We start from the raw sequence: 22,500 nt of genomic DNA, 5'->3' as shown, positions 1-22,500 counted from the left end.
ATCTGGTTATTTAGCAAAGAAATAGTCTCACCAGATTTTGGGGCCAACAATAAACAAATAAACAAAGAACAGCAGCTCAAGTCAATGCCAACATCGAAGTATTATTATTTTTTCTTTTAAACAACACAGAACAACAAACTTGGATATTTAAGATATGTGAATAATGTAGTATAGCACCTACTGTTGATCGCTAAAAGGAAGTTCTTTTCAAATGTATAACTTCACAAACGCAGAGCGAAGAAAAATGATATAGATAATGTATAGTATGCTCTCTAAATGGATAGATGTGTATATATCTATTTTACTGATATCCCATATCGACTGATGACAAAAGAGGAAAACAGGTGGACAAAGGGTCTTCTCGCTTTGGGCTCTGGACTAAGGATGGTTAGGCCTTGGTAAGACCCCTCTCCCTTCCCTTTTGGGTATCGCTGTTGAATAATTACGCACTAGTACATATATGAAAAATTTACCAAGATCACCTGCCTCAGTTTGCATCCCTTTTCACAAAATCTGCCATCTACAAAATCATCACCGCTGACTTCTGATTCCCCGAAAAACAAACAACCTTTGATTCTAAAAAGTACCACGGCAGAACGAACGAGACAAGGTGGTGCCCCCTCCCTCCCGCCCCGGCCCCCCCTAGTTAGCCAGTCAAAATATTTTTCTCTTTTTTTTTTTCAAATCCAGATTCTTGTAAAAATTCTTCAATAATTATTATTTTAATTATCATTTATAAAAATAGATCTTCTTTCTCTTTATTTTTATCTTTTTTTTTTCTAAACGCATTTTTTTTTCCAAGCAAAGAGATCTTCTCTTTGGCAACAGTGATATTTTTTTTTTGTGTTAAATTACTCAACGTGTCATCAGGAAAGCTAACCCATCCCCTCCCTCTCCCCATCTCCCTTAAACCCCTGTGAGGAAAGACATTATGTTTTGTTTGCGATACAAAACAAAAACAATGTTAGAAATTCATATATATATTTTTCTGCATCAGAGTTATCAGGATGGCGACATCCTTCTAATTGATAAGGGGGGTGGGGTGGGGGGTGGGGGTTAATAACACACTAAAATGAATGAATGGTTTCACCAATTTAAAAAAGAGCCCCCTCCCTTTCACTGATAGGGAGGTCTGTATAATTCTAACGACAGTGGATCCGGATTTAAAAAATAAAAAATAAATCCTGAATCAAGACAGAGAAAAGGTTTCAATCTAAAAAGGACGTTCTCTTCTCTGAAATAAGGGGGTATCGGGATTTGCTACTGTTTTACACAGAAGAGAAAAAATCATTCTTAACAACCACAATGAACATAAAGAATATACAACAAACCAGAAGCCTGCATTATCACAGGAGCTTCCAAAAAACTCATGGACATTATTAATCATCTCATTTTTGTAATACTTAGGCAACATTGGCTTATAGGTCCAAAGTTATAATATAAGCCATTTCTAGTTCAATTTGTCTAACGTTTTGTTCGGCTGCGTTGTGATCCGGTTGGAGTTGAGTTTTGCCGTGTTGGATGGCTGTAGTATGGTGGTAGTGGTAGGTCGGAGACAACAAGGAGGGAGGGGACGAGGGAAAGGGTGGTGGGGTGTGGGGGTGTGGCGAGGGTGTGGGTGTGGGTGGGGGGTTTGGAGAAAACGGAGTTGGGGGGGGGGGGGGGGGGGCGACTGGTCGTACTGGATTAAGTTCAGGATTTGTGTGTCTTGTTGGTCTTGAAGGAGACTTGCAACACGCGGTCGCCCAACCTGTAGCCGTTGAGACTGGCGATAGCCATGGCCGCCTCGTCGTAGTTCGTCATGGTGACGAAACCGAAACCTTTGCACTTGTTGGTGTTGAAGTCGCGGATCACCTTGACGTTGTTGACGGCGCCGAACGGCCCGAACAGCTGCCACAGCACGCTCTCGTCCGAGTCCGGGGACAGGTTGTACACGAAGATGCACCATCCGGTGCCCGTGTGGCCGGGGATGTTCATGCCCACCAGACTGGTCATACTGTCAATGGTGATGGGAGAAAACCTGAGAGTAGGAGGAAAACAGAGGGATGCAGAGAGATGAGCAGAGAGAAGGACGGGGAGAAAGAAGGGAGCAACTGTCAGTTCAGTTCACTCATTCGGAAAGACCGAACACAGTCAAATCCTCAGTGTTAATTTAACCCTGAGAGTGTACAAAAGGATACATTAACACTGAGATTTTACTGTGTATAATTGGAGTTAATATGAATCTAATGTGAAATGGCCCTAAGCCTGATTCACATCTGTCTCCAATTTACAGTACTTTCAGACCACGGCAACCAATTAATCTTGAAATAACAATCTCCCTCTGCCTCCAGCAGCTCAGCGCTCACCTCTAGTCTAGAGTTAAACTGAATAACTTCCAAATATGCTGTCTCCTAACCTTAACCCTAATCCAGAGGATTTATCAATCAAACCAAAACCCTCCTTTCCTAGCATATACTCCACTGTAGGGTGACCTAGGATGAATGTGATTGGATGTGTGTTATCTGAGTGTTAAAGCGTGTTCATGTCTAAATGTATGTGTGTCTGATGTGATAAATGCATAAAGTACATCTCCATCCGCTGCAGAAAGCCTCCATTCACAAATGACTACAGTGCTGCATGCTGGGATAGTTCTTCTAGTGTAGGAGATGCAAATGGAAGCTTTTCTCTCTGTCTCCTTGAGTGCCTCATTTGGGAGCTATGTAGGAAGGCTCTGAATTAAAACATTTCCAGAAGAAGACCAAGCTAGATCCGGCTCTTATACGCTTCATAATCTTCTCCTCTGTCTTGCGATGCAAGAGATTTGAATCCTCAGTTGACTTCACTTAATTGCCTTTCCGGAAGACAGACGAGGAAATAATCCCCCCACCACATATACCTTTAAATAAAAGGTAAATGAAATAAAAAGGTCCATTTCTTATGACACCTCTCTCCAGGAATGACTATAGACATTATTGGGTGCTTTAATTGAGATTTCCGCTTTGCTGCAGCTGAAGGCTGCTTTTCTTGAGGAACGGGATTTGAGGTGGGGGGAGGGGGGGCTAAATGGAAAATGGAAGCACTTTACAGCCCAGTGACATTATGGAACAGCGTGTACCCCCCCCCCCCCCCTGCAGTCTGTGTGATGTTCTGTTCCGTGCTATTCTGTGCTGTTCCAGAGCCCCATGGCACTGATCGATAATACTGCTCAACACACCGGGCCCCCCCATCCCATCTCTTTCTGACTGCTATATATGGTCTGCAATCACTACGACCTTCCTGTGTGACTTTGGTCCTGCGGAGTGTGTGGTACTGGCGGGTGCGGTGGAGTGTGTGGTACTGGTGGGTGCGGTGGAGTGTGTGGTACTGGTGGGTGCGGTGGAGTGTGTGGTACTGGTGGGTGCGGTGGAGTGTGTGGTACTGGTGGGTGCGGTGGAGTGTGTTACTTGGTGGTGGGTGCTGTTAAGTGTGTGTTCCACTGGGTGCTGTGGAGTGTGTGTGCTACCGGTGGGATGCTGTAGACATGGATTAAAGCGAAACAAAATCCCGACTGAAAAATGTATGGCGAAGTCCTAATGCGCGCTTTGTGAAACAGTGTGAAAGGAGCCCACATTTGACTCAATATGTAAAACTATAATGTTTTAGTAATATTGCTCCTGCTGTTCTACATAACGCCAACCAGGTGAAGAAATCACAGATTGAGGCTTTAACGTTTTCTTTTATGCAATATCTAAGATTTGTATGGTTTCATGGATGATGCGTCTGCACATATTGCTAGTTTGACCACTTTAAATGCTCTAATCTTGAAATAATAACCGAAAATAGCCAATCAACAAGCGCATTGAGAGCTTGTGGATAGGCTGTTTTCGCTGTGCAACATGCTTCGACGTGCTGGCTTCTATGGAATACAAATGACTGATTTAATCCATGTGTAGATATGGATCAGGTTCAACCAACGTATTTACAGCAAGGTAAAGCACTGTTTTGACTTGCTTGATCAAATAATAACAGTACGTAGCAGTAGCATGAGGCCGAGCATGCTACGCTATAAATATTGTGGTTAACGTCTTATTATTATGGTCTGCACATCATCGTTCCAGGCTCCCAAATCCCATTGTGTTTTGGTAAATCCCCTTACATGGTGTTTCTGTCCTGTTCAGAAGGGTTTTTGGTATTTTTCTCCAGCACCTGTCTCCTCCCTGAAGAATGCAGTCAGGCTGAATTTTAACAGGCCCTGGTCATGTCAAGGCCTTGTCTGGCATGCTCAACTGCATTCCTGGACTCATCTCCTGCTGGGCTCAAAAACAACCTTGTGGTCATTTTGTATGCAAAAGCTGTAGTCTGAGAGGAGGTTTTTATAAGTGTGTGAAGGCGAAAAGTAGAGACTTAGCTACACGCTCAAAATCGTGAGTGTTCTTTTAACTCTGGGAGAGTACGAATGTAACCAAATACACCCGGAAGGGTTTTAAATTAACACTGAGGATTTAACTGTGTAACGGAACCACAGAGGACATGCTGATAAGTGTGCCTGTGTGTGTGTTTGTTTGTTTGTATGTGCGTGTGCGTGTGCGTGTGCACGTGTCTGTGTCTACGTGCACGTGTATGTGAGTGTATCCATCAGAGCAGGCCCACTAGCCTAGAACGCTAGCCCATGCAAGACCAGGGGTTGCATAGCAACAGTGTATCTGACCAGCTATCTATTCTATTCTATCTTTTCCATAGCCTGCCATTTCTCAGCCGGTCACACCTTTTCCTGTCGTCTGATTTCACTTTCAAATTGAGCCGTTAGGTCACAGAACAGCACTTCTACCTTGATGACAAGCTATTCAATCAGGAGGACACAATCAGAGATGCTATGCTAGTGGGTCCGCCTTTTCGGAATGATTATGTGAAGGCTGAGACTGACAGGTAGAAAGCTTTTCCTGACAGTTAACCTCTTAAAGTGTGAACCTCCTTTAAAGCGGCATGACATCCTATAGGCTGATGTTGCAGTTTGTCTTCTGTCTTCCAGTTCAGGTTAAAAACCAACAGAAGGGTATAAGAACATGGAAGGCTGCTTAAAGGAGTAGTTTCACCCCAAAGATTACGTATTTTCTATCAATTACACACCCCATGAAGCATTGAATTCATGGAGATGTTTTAGTTTTTATCGCTTTCCTAAGCCAATAATTTATAACCGGCTGTCTCTCCAGTAGGAGACACAAAGGAGACTCTTTGTGGTGTGTAATTGACAGAAAATAAGTCATTTTTGGGGTGAACTAGCCCTTTAAGGCTGATCTTATAGTACACGTGTAAGCTGTAGCTAATAAAATGAATACCGGGTGTTAGATTTAGGTGTGCCAAAGTGCAAGCATTGACATTAATGTTAATTACTGTCTATGCTTGCACATTGGCACACTCATTATTCATTTTATTAGCTGCAGCTGTGTTTATTATTAGCCTGTAATGCTTTGACCCTAGTTTTTAACCTGCACAGGAAAACAAACAAAATCACAAAATCAGCCTAGGGTTTTATGGCCCTTCAATGTTTATTGGACAGGGGGAGCTACTGTATGGGTTAAAAATGAATGAATCCCACCATGCTTTCCTCTACTGCACTATAAACTGATTGCTCGTTCCTTATGAAACAGGCTAGCATGTATTTATTATTCCCAAACGTCTTTCTCCTCAGCCTGAACTCCCTCCTTTCTGCTTGAGTTTCTATTCTACTAGGAGGTGCAGTTGCAGGTTCAACATGCAAAAGGCCACCAGCGTATATCATCATCATCACAGGGCCCTGACGCTCAAGGTCATGTACTGGTAACACCTATTGTTGTAGCAAGCAATCAAACGGAAACATGGCGGCAAAAGGGAAGGGATCAGAGCAGAGCAGAGCAGTGAGGAGCAAAGTTGGAGCTGTCTGCAGTGAAACAGCATTTCCTGTTTCTTGCAGGGATCCAGATTCATCCAGCCTCCCGTGACCACTAACCATTCACAACAAGATCAAGTGAAAGAGAGCAATTGTGCAAATTTTGTCTCATAATCCATACTGTATGTTAACTTCGTTATACTGTACTATTTTGCATCTATACAAAGGTCTAGTAGCATCATGGCCAAAAGTGATAGTTCATATACATTAAAGTCCTCAATATTAATGTATCCATTTGAAACACAAATGTAATCAAGTGGATCCTTATGGGTACATTTGGTTACATTTGTACACTCTCAGATTTAAATTAATACTGAGTAGTAGCTGTAGAGCACAACAGTATTATATTGGACTTGGTGACATGTTTACTGATTGAATTCATCTTTGCTTCCAAACAAAGAATAACCTGAAGCTAATGCTGTAGTGGGAAGGCAGGAGAACCTGAATCCAGGAGAAAACCACGCCTGAAAATCAAGAGCTGTACACCATAGAACGAAAAAACCATACAGTACACAGAAACAATCCAAAAACAACCCAAACAACAACAACACCCAGCACGCTTCATAATCAAAAACAAAGCAAATTCATCACCACCGAAAACAAACTGATTGTTTTCCACACTGTAACACTGTAGGTAGGAGTTGAAACCATAACAAGCTGAAGAGGAAAAACCAAACAAATCAAGGAACCAAAAGCAGTTAACCTTGAACTAAGTATCAAATGCAAAGTGACTTCAAAAATACAAGAAAATTAAACTAAAAATATGAATAGAGGAGAAAAAAAAGGATATTGAAAAAATCATTGAGTCAACATGGACATCTGGCATTGGGTGAAGTTTTTAATTACCTCTTTACGCCATAGGCCATATTAAGCAAATTGTCCAGCCTGTAAAGAGAAGGAGGGTTCTGGGGTTAATGGTGGGCAGATGGTTGACTCACTCAATGGAACTAATGCTGAGTCCCTGTAGGAACTGCATGGACCTCCTCACTCAAGAAACAAACACATCCATAGACGGCCCATTACACTGAGGATCCCCCACCCAGGTAATGCTGCCATCGCTTCACACGTCTAGTGCCATCGGCAGGTTATCGTCAGCATACAGTAGCACTTCACCACAGCCCAGGTCTTTCCAACATTGTTGTTATCAAAATCCACATAGCGTCTAATTTAGGCTAGTATCAGGAGTCGGTTACATCACTGGAAGCTATTAGATTAATAGGTGCAGCAACAGACCATAGGCCACAGTGCAAGAGCATAGCATTGCACAATGACCACAATGCTAGGGTAGCAATAATGCTATGCAATGGCAGCTTATCGCCTTATTTTTACGTGCAGTACATGTAGCTATTGTAACAGTTTACACCAGCACAGATACATTCTTTTAAAAGGTTGACACTAACATGTACACAAGCCTCTTCAGAAGCCACAGTCCTCAATTTGAACAAACTGAGAATGCAACAAAGGTCAAAATCTCTGCAAATGAAGTAGACGTCCCTTCTCCAGAGTTCTGTCAGTATAATGGTTTGGTGTTTGAGCGATGGTGAGTGAGAGAGGGAATGATGATAAGTATGTTGCCTGTGAGGCAGACTGAATATTTGATTAGCCTTGACATTTTGTCTGTCCTCTCGACTCCTCTGTGTGCGTCTTAGTGGCAACTTTCAACCCGTCATGCGCTAACAGGTCAGATGGAATGGTTTGGGTGTTAGTCAGTGGATGGCCTCTGTCCACAATGAAAAGGATTAGTGTTTGGGAAATGTCCTAGTTCCATAATAATTCATCCCCTGAGCTAAAGAAGTCACTACGGCAGGCCAGGATAGACAAATGACAGTGTGTGTGTGTGTGTGTGTGTGTGTGTGTGTGTGTGTGTGTGTGTGTGTGTGTGTGTGTGTGTGTGTGTGTGTGTGTGCGTGTGTGTGTGTGTGTGTGAGTGTTTTTATGCATATGGGTGAACATGTTTTCATGTTTGTGTGTGCAGGTATAGTGTGTGTGTGTGTGTGTGTGTGTGTGTGTGTGTGTGTGTGTGTGTGTGTGTGTGTGTGTGTGTGTGTGTGTGTGTGTGTGTGTGTGTGTGTATGTGCGCGCGCGTGCGCGTGCGTGCGTGTGTGTGTGTGTGTGTGTGTGCGTGCGTGTGCGTGTGCATGTGCGTGTGCGTGTGTGTGTGTGTGTGTGTGTGTGTGTGTGTGTGTGTGTGTGAAATGTTAGGACTGGTATATGGATCCAGTCTGCTTGGTGACTCAATGACCTTCATTCCTCACATGGGTCTGGCCTGTCTCACGTCTTATTAACTCCTCTGGCCTAATGGACAGTGGCCACGGCTTATTGAGCAACAGCAGGCCTGCGACTTCTCTTTCCCTTTCAAAAGACCAAAACATTTGATGAGTTTTTTACCCTTTCTGTCTTTGTCTCTCTTCTTTATCCATCACTATGTAGTTTGACTTTTTTGTTGTTGCTGAAATTTTACTTTAAGATTTGGATAAATATCAATACTTTGTTTGAGAAATCCTTAAAGTCATACTGTATAACGTTTTCAATGAAACAACATTTATTTCTGATAGAAACTTTCACTGCTATATTTCTTTTACAATAACCATTCCACATACGTAAATGTGTTATTTGACAACTTCCCTAAACTCTATTAAAAACGATTTTTTTACTCGCAAGTGTCTGTTCCCAACCAAAATGATGCAATGTACCGGAAATGTATTGAGTTATTTATTTTTACAGTTAATAGATACAATTTATGATACCCTCAGGACCTAGGACCATGCGGTATTCCTATTTGAGCGCTACTTCCGTATAGACAAACGACGCTGTAATGACAACGGCGCTACGAGAGGTGTCAACAAAAAGACTCCTAAAATGGATGTTATACAGTTTGACTTTGAGCCAATCAGAGCTGCAAAGATGTATAAAATACAATAATAAAATGGTTAATTCGGGACAATTAGTCACCTCATGCATTCCTATATGCATAAGTAACTCAATTCTAATTATTGTAATGAATAATACAGACAGTCAATCATATGACCATTAAGTCATTAATCAAGGCTGAACTATCTTGAGCAGATTCAACGTACAGTGCGCAAGTTGACTGAATTGTACATTACCCATCTGTTATGGACAACATGTTGCCTTCAATAGTTTATGGTTATCCAGGTTTAAAGTGTGACCTTTTTGATGTACAGTATCACTTTGTCGGTGACAACAAAATTGTAACGACACTACTCAAGCAAAGCCAAAATAAATAAATGAATAAAAGGAATCGCATATCGCTTATCTCCATATTTAAACTTTGTTCAGTTTTTTTTTATATTATCCCATTGAGACCTGGAACGAATCTGTGTCATTTTAGAATTCTTTAGCTATTCAAAAATAGCAGATATACAAGCTCATAGCGCGGCACCGAGTGCCGCGCTACGAGCTTGTAGATCTGCTATTTTTGAAAAAATCGTGAAAATAAATTTTTGATATTTTTTTCCGATTTTTTTTAGACGCGGCCTCAGGTCTTAATGGGTTAATGCCCTACTTCTTCATACTACAGTGTCACACAAAAATAGCAAATCTACTACTTTAAATTTGAATCCTAAAAAGTAACAGTTTTGGACATGTGAGGTTTCCACCTGAGAGCAAACGATATTGACTCAATTATTGACAGTAATTACTCCGTTATGTGGGGGGGAGGGGGAACGAACAGGCTGCTTTGTGGGTAAATTGAGTCAATTGGAGTGGGTTCTCAGAGGAGAAGCGTTCCAGGCCCAGCAGAGCTCAAAGACATCTGCTGGCCGCCGGGCCACTGGGCCACAACAAAAACGCACACACATACACACCACTCTGTCCAAGCTCCACAGAAACAATAGGGCTTTTGTGCTGTCTCTCAATGCCTGATAATTGAAGTGCTGTGGTTTTTTTTTTTTTCCCCTTTTTGAAACGAAAATATTTTCAATAATAACAATTATAACTGGCTCCTGACCTGTACTGCATATAATTAGGCTAATTTCTTAATTACTGCTGCCATTATTTATGAGTCATTACAAACAAGCTCGGGGTCTAGGGCTGGAGGTATTGTGCTGTGAGTGGATTATGTTTTGTGTCTTGCAGAGCACCAGACAAGCAGTGTGTCGGACGGTACGTTATCTTGGGCCTAAAAGACCTTGTCAAGCAGGCTAGATATCATTTTAACCTCACCAGTGGAATCCCAGATTGCAAAATGACACTGAATCAACATTTAAATGTTGTCAGGTAGCAGTATTGAATCCCAAATGGTAAAAATTGTAAATGGTCTAGATTTCTATAGTACCTTCATCTAAAGTGCTTTGTTTCCTGAAGTTAAACGAGAATTTAAAGAGGACATGCTACCTGCGTCACAGAATCCGATAGAGAGGACATGCATCCCGTGACACAGAATTGGATAGGTTGACAATTTCGGACATCAAAAGAAAGGTGTTTTCAGGGCTGTACATTTCTCAATACATTTGCTTAATTCTTTCATGGGAACCATGTAACCTAGACCTACATACTGACGTAGTCTGATACGGACATTCAATTTAAATCTAAAAGGAAACACACATTGTGTCAATGTGCTGCTGTTTCAACGCTCTCCATTACCTGTAGATGTTGCAGTTAATCAGTTTATCCAACTTCGAAACTCAAGGGATAGTTTGCTCCAAATGAAATTAATAAATGATGCCAAGGAGGCCGACAATTCCTGTTAAGGCTATAGCTATAAAGAAGTGTGCGAAACTGTACCAACAAAAAATGCTTAGCTAGTTGGCTAGTCTTAGTAACCTAGTAGCTAACTAGCAGAATATCAACAGTCAAATGAGCTAATTACATCAATCTACATGAGACGTTCCAACATGACTATCAGTTTGTTTAAAATGTACAACAATATTAGCTAAACAAAGACATTTTCACCAACAATGATCGATTCCTCTGGAGTTGGACTTTCTTCAGAATGGTTATGCTGTGTTCACACTAATGGCGACTAAAGCAACAGGCTACTAGTAATTTTCAATGGAAGCTGGTAACAGGAACCTACAAAGTGACACTAGTCACTGCATGATGGCCATGCACTACAAATGAAAGTTGAGCTGGACTCAACTTCTTTCAGCATTTCAACGATGCTGTGAAGCGTCATGTCAATCATATGTCTTTGTTTCACCATTTTCACTCCCCTCCTATCTGCCCACAATTTCTGCTCTGTTATACGGAAGAAAAATTCATTCTTGTTGTCAACCAGTTCCCTGTGCTTAAGCAACACTTAAACTGCAACTCTGCAGGAACGTAGCCGGGCCACGCTTGCTCGGTTTGTAGCTTTGTCACTGCTAGCGTGAACGCAGCATTAGAATGAGAATTTAAGCTGAACTGTGCCGCAGTTGCAATTTATTCACAGCAAATTAATCTCCGGTATTCTCAGTGTTAATACAATGTTCATCAGCTTTTTCAAGTATTAAAAGTTTAGTAATGTAGTTAATCCAACTTTGACGCAGAACAATCGATTTGTTCCTTTTCTTTGTATGAAAATTAATGGGGCCTTCTTTTATATCTTTTATTAGCATTCATTTCAACAATTGTTTCTGTGTTTTCCCAATTTTCTCTCCAATTTAGTTGTTCTCTCCGATTAGTACTGCAGTCTCAATTGGTTAATCTCATTTTTGTTTAAGTCTTTCCCCATCGGGATACCAAATTAATCGAATCAGGAGAGAGAACTCAAACACAATACAGGATAAACCAATGCAATTGGAAGTGATGACACAAATAATTGAGCAGACACAATTTAAACTAACGCTACAAAATTGAAGCTGATAAATGGGTACTCTCTCCTGATTGGCTGAAATTGGCAAACCACCCGAAAAAGTTTTCTGTTCATTAAAGAGCTGGAGAGACAGGGAGACCAAACACTTGTACTGAACAAACACTTAGCAATGATTACTATCAGAATATAGAGCTTTAACTTAATATCACGTACCCTACATTTACATCACAGTTCCCTAAGCAACCATTGCTTGTTTTGGGGCTCTACGGCTACCCACACTGTACACGTAGTTGTGTAATTAAACAGACAACGTGTCAAGTGAGGATATGGGAAGGTTTTTGATCAATGTTATTCACCGGTCACTTACTTATTCAAATAATCATTTATAGTCGAATATTACCCATCAGAAGACGGACACTTTTCTTACAGAGTGTCACCTTCACAGCACCTTGATAAAAAAAAATAGCTGTGCACATCTAGCCCATTTATATCAATGTGTCATGTTTTAACCCATTAAGACCGGGAAGGGAACGCAGCTGTGTGTCATTTTTAGATTTCTTTGGGCTAGATTTCTTTTGTAGATCTGCTAAAAATAGCAGATCTACAAGCTCATAGCGAGGCACCGAGTGCCGCGCTATGAGCTTGTAGATCTGCTATTTTTGCGAAAATCTTGAAAATCTTGCATGAAGTGCAAATCTTTGAATATATATTTTTAAAGCGAACATTTGTAACTCAAATCTTTGTTTCTGGGGATTCTACAAATATCTTCTAAATCATAACAGTTTTTTGAAAAAAAGATAATCAGTGGTTATAGCTATAGCTATAATCAGTGTTTTTTTTTTTTCCATGTCAAGGACCCCCAAAATTATATGTTTTTTGGCCGCGGACCCCCATCTCAAAATATGTTGTTCCAGGGACCCCCCCAGAAGCAAAGATTTGAGTTAAAAAATGTTCTCTTTAAAATATATATATATTCAATGATTTGCACACATTTTCACGATTTGACATTTTTAAAAATAAATAGCAGATATACACGCTATTTATTTTATGAGCTTGTATATCTGCTATTTTTTGAATAACCCAAAGAAATTTAAAATGACACAGATGCGTTTCCCGGTCTTAATGGGTTAAAAAGAAGGCTAGGCGCGAGCAGGGAGCACAGGGGACACACGGCGAGGAGGAGGAAGGCACTGTGGTTTGTGAGTAGTGATGAGGAGCGACAGGTCTCCTGTGGAGCCTGTAAATTGGCTTGGCGTATCACAGACACACAGCCCTTGCTACATCGCTCAGGTGTCACACCGGGGAAGCTGCTGTGGAAGGGAAAAAAAATGCCTTCCAAGTCCACTGACTTTGATGGGGGGGAGTAAACAACACGACTAAGGCTTTGGTGTTATTGAATGAGAGCGGAAAGTTTATGTGTGAGCCCAAATTTCTGCTTCACCATCTGAAATGTTTTTTCTTTTCTTTTTTTTTGTGTTGCTGCACAAGATCAGACTGAGGTCATACGGTTTTGTCCTGGTTATTATGGCCGGGACTAGCGGGCGGCGGCGGCGGCACGAACAGACGGACTATGTCCCCCTAAGCAGTGGTGGAAAGTAACTAAGTACATTTACTTAAGTACAATTTTGAGGTGTTTGTACTTTACTTGGGTATTTCCAATTTCCAATACTTTGACTTCTACTCCACTACTGTACGTCTCGGGATCCAAATATTGTACTTTTACTTCATTACATTTATTTGAAAACCTAAGTTACTAGCTACTTTGTAGACTTTGATTATTAGTGCAAAACATACAGTAAACACTTATATAACCCCATATACTTTTCGGCCATTTGAAAATAGCCGATCTACAAGCTCACGACGCATTGTGAGCTTGTAGATCTGCTATTTTCAAAAGATTTTAATACATTTTATAGATTTGAAAACTTGTGAAATGGGACATTCTGCATAATGAGTACTTCCTACTTTTGGTACTTTAAGTACATTTTGATACCAGTACTTTTGTACTTTTACTCAAGTCAATTTTGAATTCCGGACTTTTACTTGTAACAGAGTATTTCTACATTGCAGTATTGATACTTTTACTTAAGTAAAAAGAAATGTGAGTACTTTTTCCACCACTGGTCCTAAGTAAGTCTATAGATAACATCATGGATATACGTAATAACTACAGAGGTTTGTTTGTGTCATGAGAGAGTGAGGAAGAGGAAATGACCGGCAATGAAACCATACTCTACATACAGAATATATATAGAGTATATATATGACCTTAGTAATGACTTGGTGATGAATGATGAGGAGAGAACCGACCTGGGCAGACTTCACTTTAAACAGGGTCGTTTTAGCTGCCAATCCAGTGAATGTATTGAACCTTTGGCTGACCATGTATGACCACTTCTAAAGGTTTATCTATGGGTTTAATCTGAAGCATTATGGTCAAACAAATGTATATGTAGATATATGTACAATATATGCAAATGCGTAACAGAGTAAACTGTCCAAGAATTATACTACAAATATATATATATACAAACTTTGAAGTGAGCACATTTTGCCCAGGTCTGACAGGCTGCCATCTGGGAAATTGTACGCCTAATGCAATGGAGATGAGATGAATGTAAAACACATAAAAGTGAACGACAGAACCCCACTGTCTCTTATGAACAGCGCTTTCTCTGATCTGGTTGGTCCTGTGCACACAACTCACAGGGTCTTGTATTTATTAAAACATCTGCACCAAATTGATCTAGATTGCACCTGCTCTTAAAAGAGGAAGTCAAAGCCAATATGTAAAGATTGCTCAGAGGACAAAATGCCTTATTGTCCGAACGGGAGCCGTTGCCATGACTCATGTTTCTTTGCGTAGGTGTTTCGTCCCTTATCTGAACACATATTGCAAAATGCATTTGGTGCAAATGATTTTTTGTTCTTTTCTTTTTTTTTACGAGGCCTGTTGTTCGGAACAGAAGTGTTTCCTTTATTAAACCCACTCATCTCATATAAACCACAAATAATAGCTATTGTGTTTCGTGATTGATGACTCATATTAAAGCAGCTTTAACTAAGCATTAAAACCTCTCACTCCTCGCCACATGATGAAATTACGCTCTTGTTTGGGGATACTGTTGAACCAGGTGCAGCAGCACTTCATTTTATGGTGAGAGACGTGATCAAATGAAATAATGCAAAACGTGAATGATCGATTCCATCAATCATGTGAAGCGTTGTAAACTGGCAATCACATAGAAGTTTCTTTCAGTCTTTGTTTGTACTTTTAGGGGGTAAACCATAAAACAGTGTTTGCCATTTTAACAGTCTACTAATAGAGACTAATAGAGAGAAGTTATCAAACCATAAAATACAGTGCTGCAAAACCCCAAAACACATATCATACAGATCAAATCATACGAGACAGATGTTTACAGTCCACTACTCCCACCTACCATAATGAACCCATAGAGGCGTAATTCATACTTCGTCGGAAGATGGTGTCGGTCGCGATGCATTAGGTTGAAAATCTGTTATTTTCGGCGAATGACACAGTCGTGCGAAGAAGTATGAATTCAGCCTCAAATCTCCATTAGAAACAGGAACAATATAGACCACACCATGTCACATGGTGTGGTCTATATTGTAAGACCACAGTAAAATACTTTGTCCATTTGTAATTCTGAGAATACATTCTCAGAGTTAACCCGCATTCAAACCGGGAACGCATCTCTGTCATTTTAGATTTCTTTGGCTGTTCAAATATAGCAGATATACAAGCTCATAGCGCGCCACCGAGTGAGTGCCGCGCTATGAGCTTGAAGATCTGCTATTTTTGAAAAATAATGAAGATTTGTGCAAATCTTTGATTATATTTTTTAAATCGAACATTTGTAAAAGATTTGAGTTACAAATAAAAATAAAAATATTGAAAACATATTTAAATTCATATTTTTATAAATATATATATATATTCAAAGATTTGCACAAGATCTACAAGCTCATAGCACGGCACTCGGTGCTGCGCTACGAGCTTGTAGATCTGCTATTTTTTAATAGCCAAAGAAATCTAAAAATGACACAGATGCGTTCCCGGATTGAAAGGGGTTTAGATTAACAATAAGGATTTTAACTGACCCTGACCCCACAATTGCATCATTTCAACTCCGTTCCGGTTCCCATATTCCATCCCACACTGACCCCCCCCCCCCCCCCGGTCCACTCACCTGAACCTCTGGGCCTGGTGGTGGAGTGGGCCTGGGTATCGGCGGTTGGGGGACTGGTAGAGCTGTGACAGAAGGGCTTGGCTGGTCTTCTGACTGGGATTGTTGGCGAACTTCACCGTGATGGGCTCGGCGGCGCCGGAGGGCTTCTGTCCGTTCAGGCCCTTGATGGCCTCCTCGGCCTCTATCCTCTTATCAAAGCGGATGAAACCCACACCCCGGGAGCCACCTGTGGGGCCAGCAAATCACAAGAACGGACGGGGCCCACTTTTACTTCACATGGTTTTGGATGTGCCAGGTACAAGTCAAGCACACACAGAAAAATAAAGGTGCCAACTGGACACAAAACTGGCTCTTCAGAGTGATGCCATAGAAGAACCATTTTTGGTTCCAGAAAGAACCTTTCAGACCATTCATTTGAATGGTTCTATAAAGAACCCAAAACCCTTAAACCGTACTTCATCAACCGGCTGAAATGTGTTTGTCGAAAATAGCAGATCTACAAACTCACAACGCACGCTCGCACCGCTACACGTTGTGAGCTTGTAGATCTGCTATTTCGGATGAAGGTCTGCCTATTATGACATGGTTTAAGAGTTCAAAGGTTCCTCAAAGAACTTTGACAAAAAAAGCTTCTCTAGAACTAGATGAGGAACATGAAGGACCATTCACTAGATCAAATGGTTCTTTAGTAGTTGATGGTTCTTTGTGGAACCACATAGCCTTTTAAAGAACCATTTAAGAACCATTATTTTTGTGTGTGTACAGAAAATAGCAGATCTACAAGCTCAAAAAGCTTGTGAGCGTGTAGGTCTGCTATTTTCGGCGTGCACCTAAGCATAAATCAGGCTTTACAGTGTATAGCTACTCACACTGATATGCAAACTCACATAAAAGTGTCACACAGGTAAACACGCAGGAGTGCATGCACACGCAAAGCCACACACACACAAACACCTACAGTATGCTGAATTATATGAAACTATGGGACCGATAGTCTCGCATTGCCAGTCGATTGGGGATTTTTTCCGCCTACCTATACGTCTGGTGACAAATAAATATAGTTGCTAGAACAACAGCGGCCGCTAAACAAAGCTTTGAAAACAAATCATATCACTGTGTCCCAAAATGAAGGATATCGCCCTAAAATACTTTGCACTGGTTCTGCAATGCAGTTTTTTTCCTCTTCCCCCCAGTTTTAGAAACTACTCTGAATGTAGACGTCACCAGACATATGGGTAGGCAGAGATGTCTGATCATCCGACTATAGCATTGAACCAGTTTGTCGTTTCCTCAGCTTCATATAGTCCAGACCTAGCCTGGTAAAGCCCCTCCCTCCGGAAAATCTCATTTCCATTTGATTTCAGGAAGGAGTCTGGCATGAGAATGTGTTTTTGACTGTGGGCTGGAGTTGGGCGGGAGTAATACCGTTGACTGACGACCCCTTCAGCCAATCAGTAGTTGTTCCCCTTCAGCCAATAAGTAGTTTGTTTTTTACCACCTCCAGACCAATGTGACGCAACAGGACATTTGAAAGGGCCATGCCCAAAATAGGTTGCCTTATTCGGATACATGCGTGTCACTGCCCGCCCCTGCCGGTTATCTGAATTTGTATTTTTAAATAGGCTCTGTCATGATTAATTGACCCCATATATGAAGTTAAACAACTAAATTCTATCCGAACGATATCTTAAAAGTAAATTCTGTGCATCAAAAAAGTTTGAGAGCGTTTTCAGGTTTTAAAACCGAAACCAAAAACAGCGGACAGAAAACAATGGCTGCCGTCGGCTGCACTCGGATCCATTCGTGTTCACTCGAACTCGCCACCTGATTGGCCAACTTTCTCTGTCAATCACAGAACGATGAGCGAGGAGGGGCTTTACCAGGCTAAGGACGCTGATAGGCCCGTCCACTTGGTGGACGAGGAAAAAAAAGCCAAACAAGTCCTCATGCCTGAAATCAAATGGAAATGAAATTTTCCGCAGGGAGGGGCTTTTTACCAGGCTAGTCCAGACCCGCCAACCCCCCCCCCCCAGCTACAGCAGTCAGACTGACACTCTCTTCATGTCCTTTTCCCACTGACATTTGAGTCGTTTCCTAGGTGATGTTTTTTGACTGCCACCTGAGAGGACCATTTAGAGAACTGTGCTTCCTGTGAGGTCCTTTGTTGGTGTCTGTGAATGCTGTGTATGTTACTGTGTGTGTGTGTGTGTGCGTGTGTGCGTGTGCGTGTGCGTGTGCGTGTGCGTGTGCGTGTGCGTGTGCGTGTGTGTGTGTGTGTGTGTGTGTGTGCATGCGCGCTGGTATCTATTAATGGATGCCGTGCCTTGTTTTTAATGAGGCTGACTCGATGGCCCAGAGGATGCTAGCACAGTGACAGCAGCCCTCTGCTGAAGAAACTATTTACATAATAACGCATGCATGCCTGCGTACGCATGCGCACACAGGCACGTCTGTGCGTACACTGCACACGTGTGCGAGTGAATAAAAGGCACCGTGAGGGAGTAAGAAAAAGGGAGTTTTCCTTTGTGTGCAATCTCTCTTAATCACAGAGAAAAGATCCGCTCCTTGTTGCTATTTCCTTTACCACAGTAACATGCGGGGTATTAGCCACATGAACTATTCTGTGGTGAACATTTCGGTGAAAATATCAAAGCTACAAGCTCACAACGTGTCGCGTCGCATCGTGATCAGCTATTTTCAGTGAAGACGTTTGGTGTAGAGGGGAAAAGAATGAAGGGGCCTAGAATAGACCCATGGGTGACTCTGAATCGGATCAATTAAGTATATTGGGTTTAAGTGGTGAATTTAACTAAATCTGAGTGGCATAATGGCATGGGCTTCCCTGTACAATGGCAAAGGCTTTCAGACTGCAGCTAAATTAATTATCAGTTATCTGGCTTAACCCATTAAGACCTGAGGCTGATAAAAAGAAAACTTCTAAATCCTAACAGTTTTCTGAAAAAACTTATGTTGGTACAGTGGTGTGTTCAAAACCTTTTCATGTCAAGGACCCCCAAAATTATCTGTATTTGGCTGCGGACCCCCACCTCAAAACATTTTGTTCCAGGGACCCCGAGAAGCAAAGATTTGAGTTAAAATGCTCGCTTTAAAGATATATATTTTCAAAGATTTACAACGATTTTCAAGATTTTTCCAAAAATAGCTGACACTATGCCACTTGTATCTGCTATTTTTGAATAGCCAAAGAAATCTAAAAATTACACACAGATGCGTTCCCGGTCTTACTGGGTTAACTGGCTTAAAATGTCAGTCTAGTCTGAGAATAGCTTTCCTTCATCCTTTTACAACGGCTACAGTAGCCTATATCTTGAACAATGCCCACTCGCCGCCATGCTCATCAATGATGAGCTAACAGGCAAATGTGAGTGTTGCGTGCTGATGATGATGCTGAGCTGTGTGATTGGTGTAGTAGCCTCAGCTGAGCTGGGTAGTTCGCTGTATGCATGTGGCAGCGTGTGACCATGAACGCTGACTTTGGTCTACTTTTGTGGGGACATGCAGACCAACCCTGTCTGACCCCTATGTCTGGCCCCTTTTAGCGCCACACTGTAAAACATTTACCCCAATGAGATTCTTTTACCTGTACGAGAATTGTGTACACTTTCAGAGCTAGATTGCACACCAACATTTACCACAAGGAGATTCTTTTACCTGTACGAGAATTGTGTACACTTTCAGAGCTAGATTGCACACCAACTGTACCTCTCTTTCATATCGTTGCCGTCGGGCAGAAACCTCATATCTAAATTGTTCAACTTTTTATTTTTGTTTTTGTAATTTGATGCCCTACTTTGTCATACTACGGTGTCACATAAAAGTAGCAGAAATAGTAGATCTACAAGCACACAACGCGTCACGATGCAACATAATGAGGTTTCCACACGACAGTGACGATATTTAAAACAATCCCTGCATGTCTGCATGTTTTTTCACCTGGTTAAATTGTTAGGAAGAGAACCAATTTTGACCTTGTTCGCCCTCCTCAACACACATGATACACCCATTCACCAACCAAAGGGCTTTTCGTGCCAGCCAGGTTAGGCTTTGATCTATAAATACCATTTTTGAGTGGAAACCGCGAGACGTGTAATGATTTATAACTTTGCCAGAACGCGAGATCCTTCAACCTCATTGTCTTCCCTGACCACGCTCCACTGATATGTGAGGCCCTGAACCAAACATTCCCACTGCATCTGTCCGACATCTGATGTGCTCTGATATGCTCTAAATTATTCTGTTTTATGCTCATTCTACCTTTCTGTTTCTCTACGCTCTCTCTCTCTCTCTCTCCTGACAGACCATCACTATTTCCCCTCCCCTGACTCTCTACTGCCAACCCTGTACCTGTACATTCTTAATTAGCTTGTCAGGAAACTAGAAAATAACAATCCTTGTGGGATCGACGCAGTGAAGACAACAAGCAGCATTGTTCCTAATATTTTCTCCATTCATCACGTTGGCGGCAAGTGCATGTGCGTGCGCGTGTGCGTGTGTGTGTGTGTGTGCGTGCTCGTGTGTGTGTGTGTGTGGGAGCCCCGGTTGAAACAGGGCTCAGGGCTGTTTCTTTGCAGTTGAATGTCTCTTTGGCTTATAGCCTGCTGGGCGGATATCCATGGAGCAATGAGATCTACTCAGAGACAGGACAGGATAGGATAGGATAGGATAGGAGAGGAGAGGATAGGAGAGGAGAGGAGAGGAGAGGAGAGGAGAGGAGAGGAGAGGAGAGGAGAGGAGAGGAGAGGAGAGGAGAGGATATCTATCAAATAGGATAGGATAGGATATCTATCAAAATAGGATAGCTAAGATACTATAGGGGAGAGGAGAGGAATCTTCTAATCCTGTCCACTAAAAGGCTGAAGGGCCTCTACACAAGTGCTTGTCATACAGTAGCAGGCACGCATACATGTGTTCGTTGTGTACATGCATGCAGTCACACACCCACACACACACCCACACACACACCCACACACACACACACACACACACACACACACACACACACACACACACACACACACACGTTGACTTGAAGAGGTTCCATCGAGAATGAAGTGTGCAGAGAGATGTCCGGCAATAACCATGACCGCTTGTAATCATCCACGACCAGGGTCTTGAGTGAGTACGTGTATTGTGTGTGTGTGTGTGTGTGTGTGTGTGTGTGTGTGTGTGCGTGTGTGTGTGTGTGTGTGTGTGTGTGTGTGTGTGTGTGTGTGTGTGTGTGTGTGTGTGTGTGTGTGTGTGTGTGTGTGTGTGTGTGTGTGTGTGTGTGTGTGTGTGTGTGTGTGTGTGTGTGCGCGCGCGTGCGTGCGTGCGTGCGTGTGTGTGTGTGTTTGCTATATCTAATTTTCCAGTCCATGTGTGTGTTGGTGTTTATGGTTGTTTACTGGCTCATGCTGTCCTTGAGTTTGTATCTTGCAGATGTAAGGAGGTGAGAGAGGTGATGGGGCAGTTGACCTTGTAGCCAGCAACACAGCTCATCTACTGTTGCACTGTGTGTGTGTGTGTGTGTGTGTGTGTGTGTGTGTGTGTGTGTGTGTGTGTGTGTGTGTGTGTGTGCGTGCGTGTGAAACTGGAGGTCATATCTGATTACAGCCTAATTCATACCAGGTCAGGCTATAGCAGACCCAGCGAAGCCTGGAGCAAACAGGAGCAGAGCAGGCCAGACAAGGTGAAAAGACTGTGTTTGTGATGTAATTACACCTGCGAAGGACAGGTGAGAGCCGAACCCTGACCTCACCTGGGAGCGTGTTATTCTAAGCACCGGGTTGCTGCTACCTTAGATGAACGCAGGTCAGAAGATGAGGGTACAGTATTGTATTTTTCCACACAAGCATTGTGTGCAGGAGTACGGCGGCGCTCGATTTTCAATGTAATTTGTGCCTATTGATTTTGATCACGCTGAAAGCATTTTGACTAACCTGCCTTGACATGGTAGCAAATGGTGTTAACCCGTTAAGACCTGAGGCCAATTCAAAAAATGTTTTCTAAATCCTAACAGTTTTTTGAAAAAAATATATTTTCCCAAGATTTTTCAAAAATAGCAGATCTACAAGCTCATAGCCCGGCACTCGGTGCCGCGCTATGAGCTTGTATATCTGCTATTTTTGAATAGCCAAAGAAATCTAAAATGACAGCGATGCGTTCCAGGTCTAAACGCGTTAACACCCTTCATAATTCCTCTCGCACTTCGTGTATTTAAAACTTATCGACTAAATAAAATCTAATCACATCTTGACATAATAAAAAAATAAAAAGATTGCTTCTTCAGCATCTTTGGCTCAGTTTGGTTTCCAAAGATGCATTTCTTTTAACAGCGTCAAGATAATGAGCTGAGAAAATTACTACTTCAAGGTGGAAAAATTGTGCTCCCCCCTGAACCAATCGTTTATACACACACACACACACGTCTGATAGTCGCTGTTTATTCCTTTGGACTTTCTGCACGAACACAATGAACTGAGAGCAAGGACTTCTTTTATTTTTCAACATCACAAAACAAAAAAAACGCACCCGCCATCTGGGGAGGCGTTCTGCCACAGTTCTTACACAGTAAAATCCTCCGTGTTAATTGGTTCTTTTGTAACTCATTTGCACATTCGTAACTCAAGAGAGTTACAAATGTA

At 41.9% G+C, this 22,500-nt stretch overlaps 1 protein-coding gene across 1 annotated transcript in view; it reads right to left on the bottom strand.

Moving 5' to 3' along the window:
- Positions 1-1,692: 1,692 nt before the first annotated feature.
- Positions 1,693-22,500, bottom strand: part of elavl4 (ELAV like neuron-specific RNA binding protein 4) — a gene marked incomplete at its 3' end in the record, with an annotated part of 107,177 nt that continues 86,369 nt past the window's right edge. The window contains 3 exon segments of the mRNA XM_080431654.1: positions 1,693-2,020; positions 6,734-6,772; positions 15,857-16,082. Coding sequence (XP_080287780.1) covers positions 1,693-2,020; positions 6,734-6,772; positions 15,857-16,082 — 593 coding nt within the window.

The sequence above is a fragment of the Gymnoscopelus braueri genome, assembly GCF_963280865.1.
Source record: "Gymnoscopelus braueri genome assembly, chromosome: 6".
Classification (NCBI taxonomy): domain Eukaryota; kingdom Metazoa; phylum Chordata; class Actinopteri; order Myctophiformes; family Myctophidae; genus Gymnoscopelus; species Gymnoscopelus braueri.
This window is presented reverse-complemented; position numbering and strand designations above follow the sequence as displayed.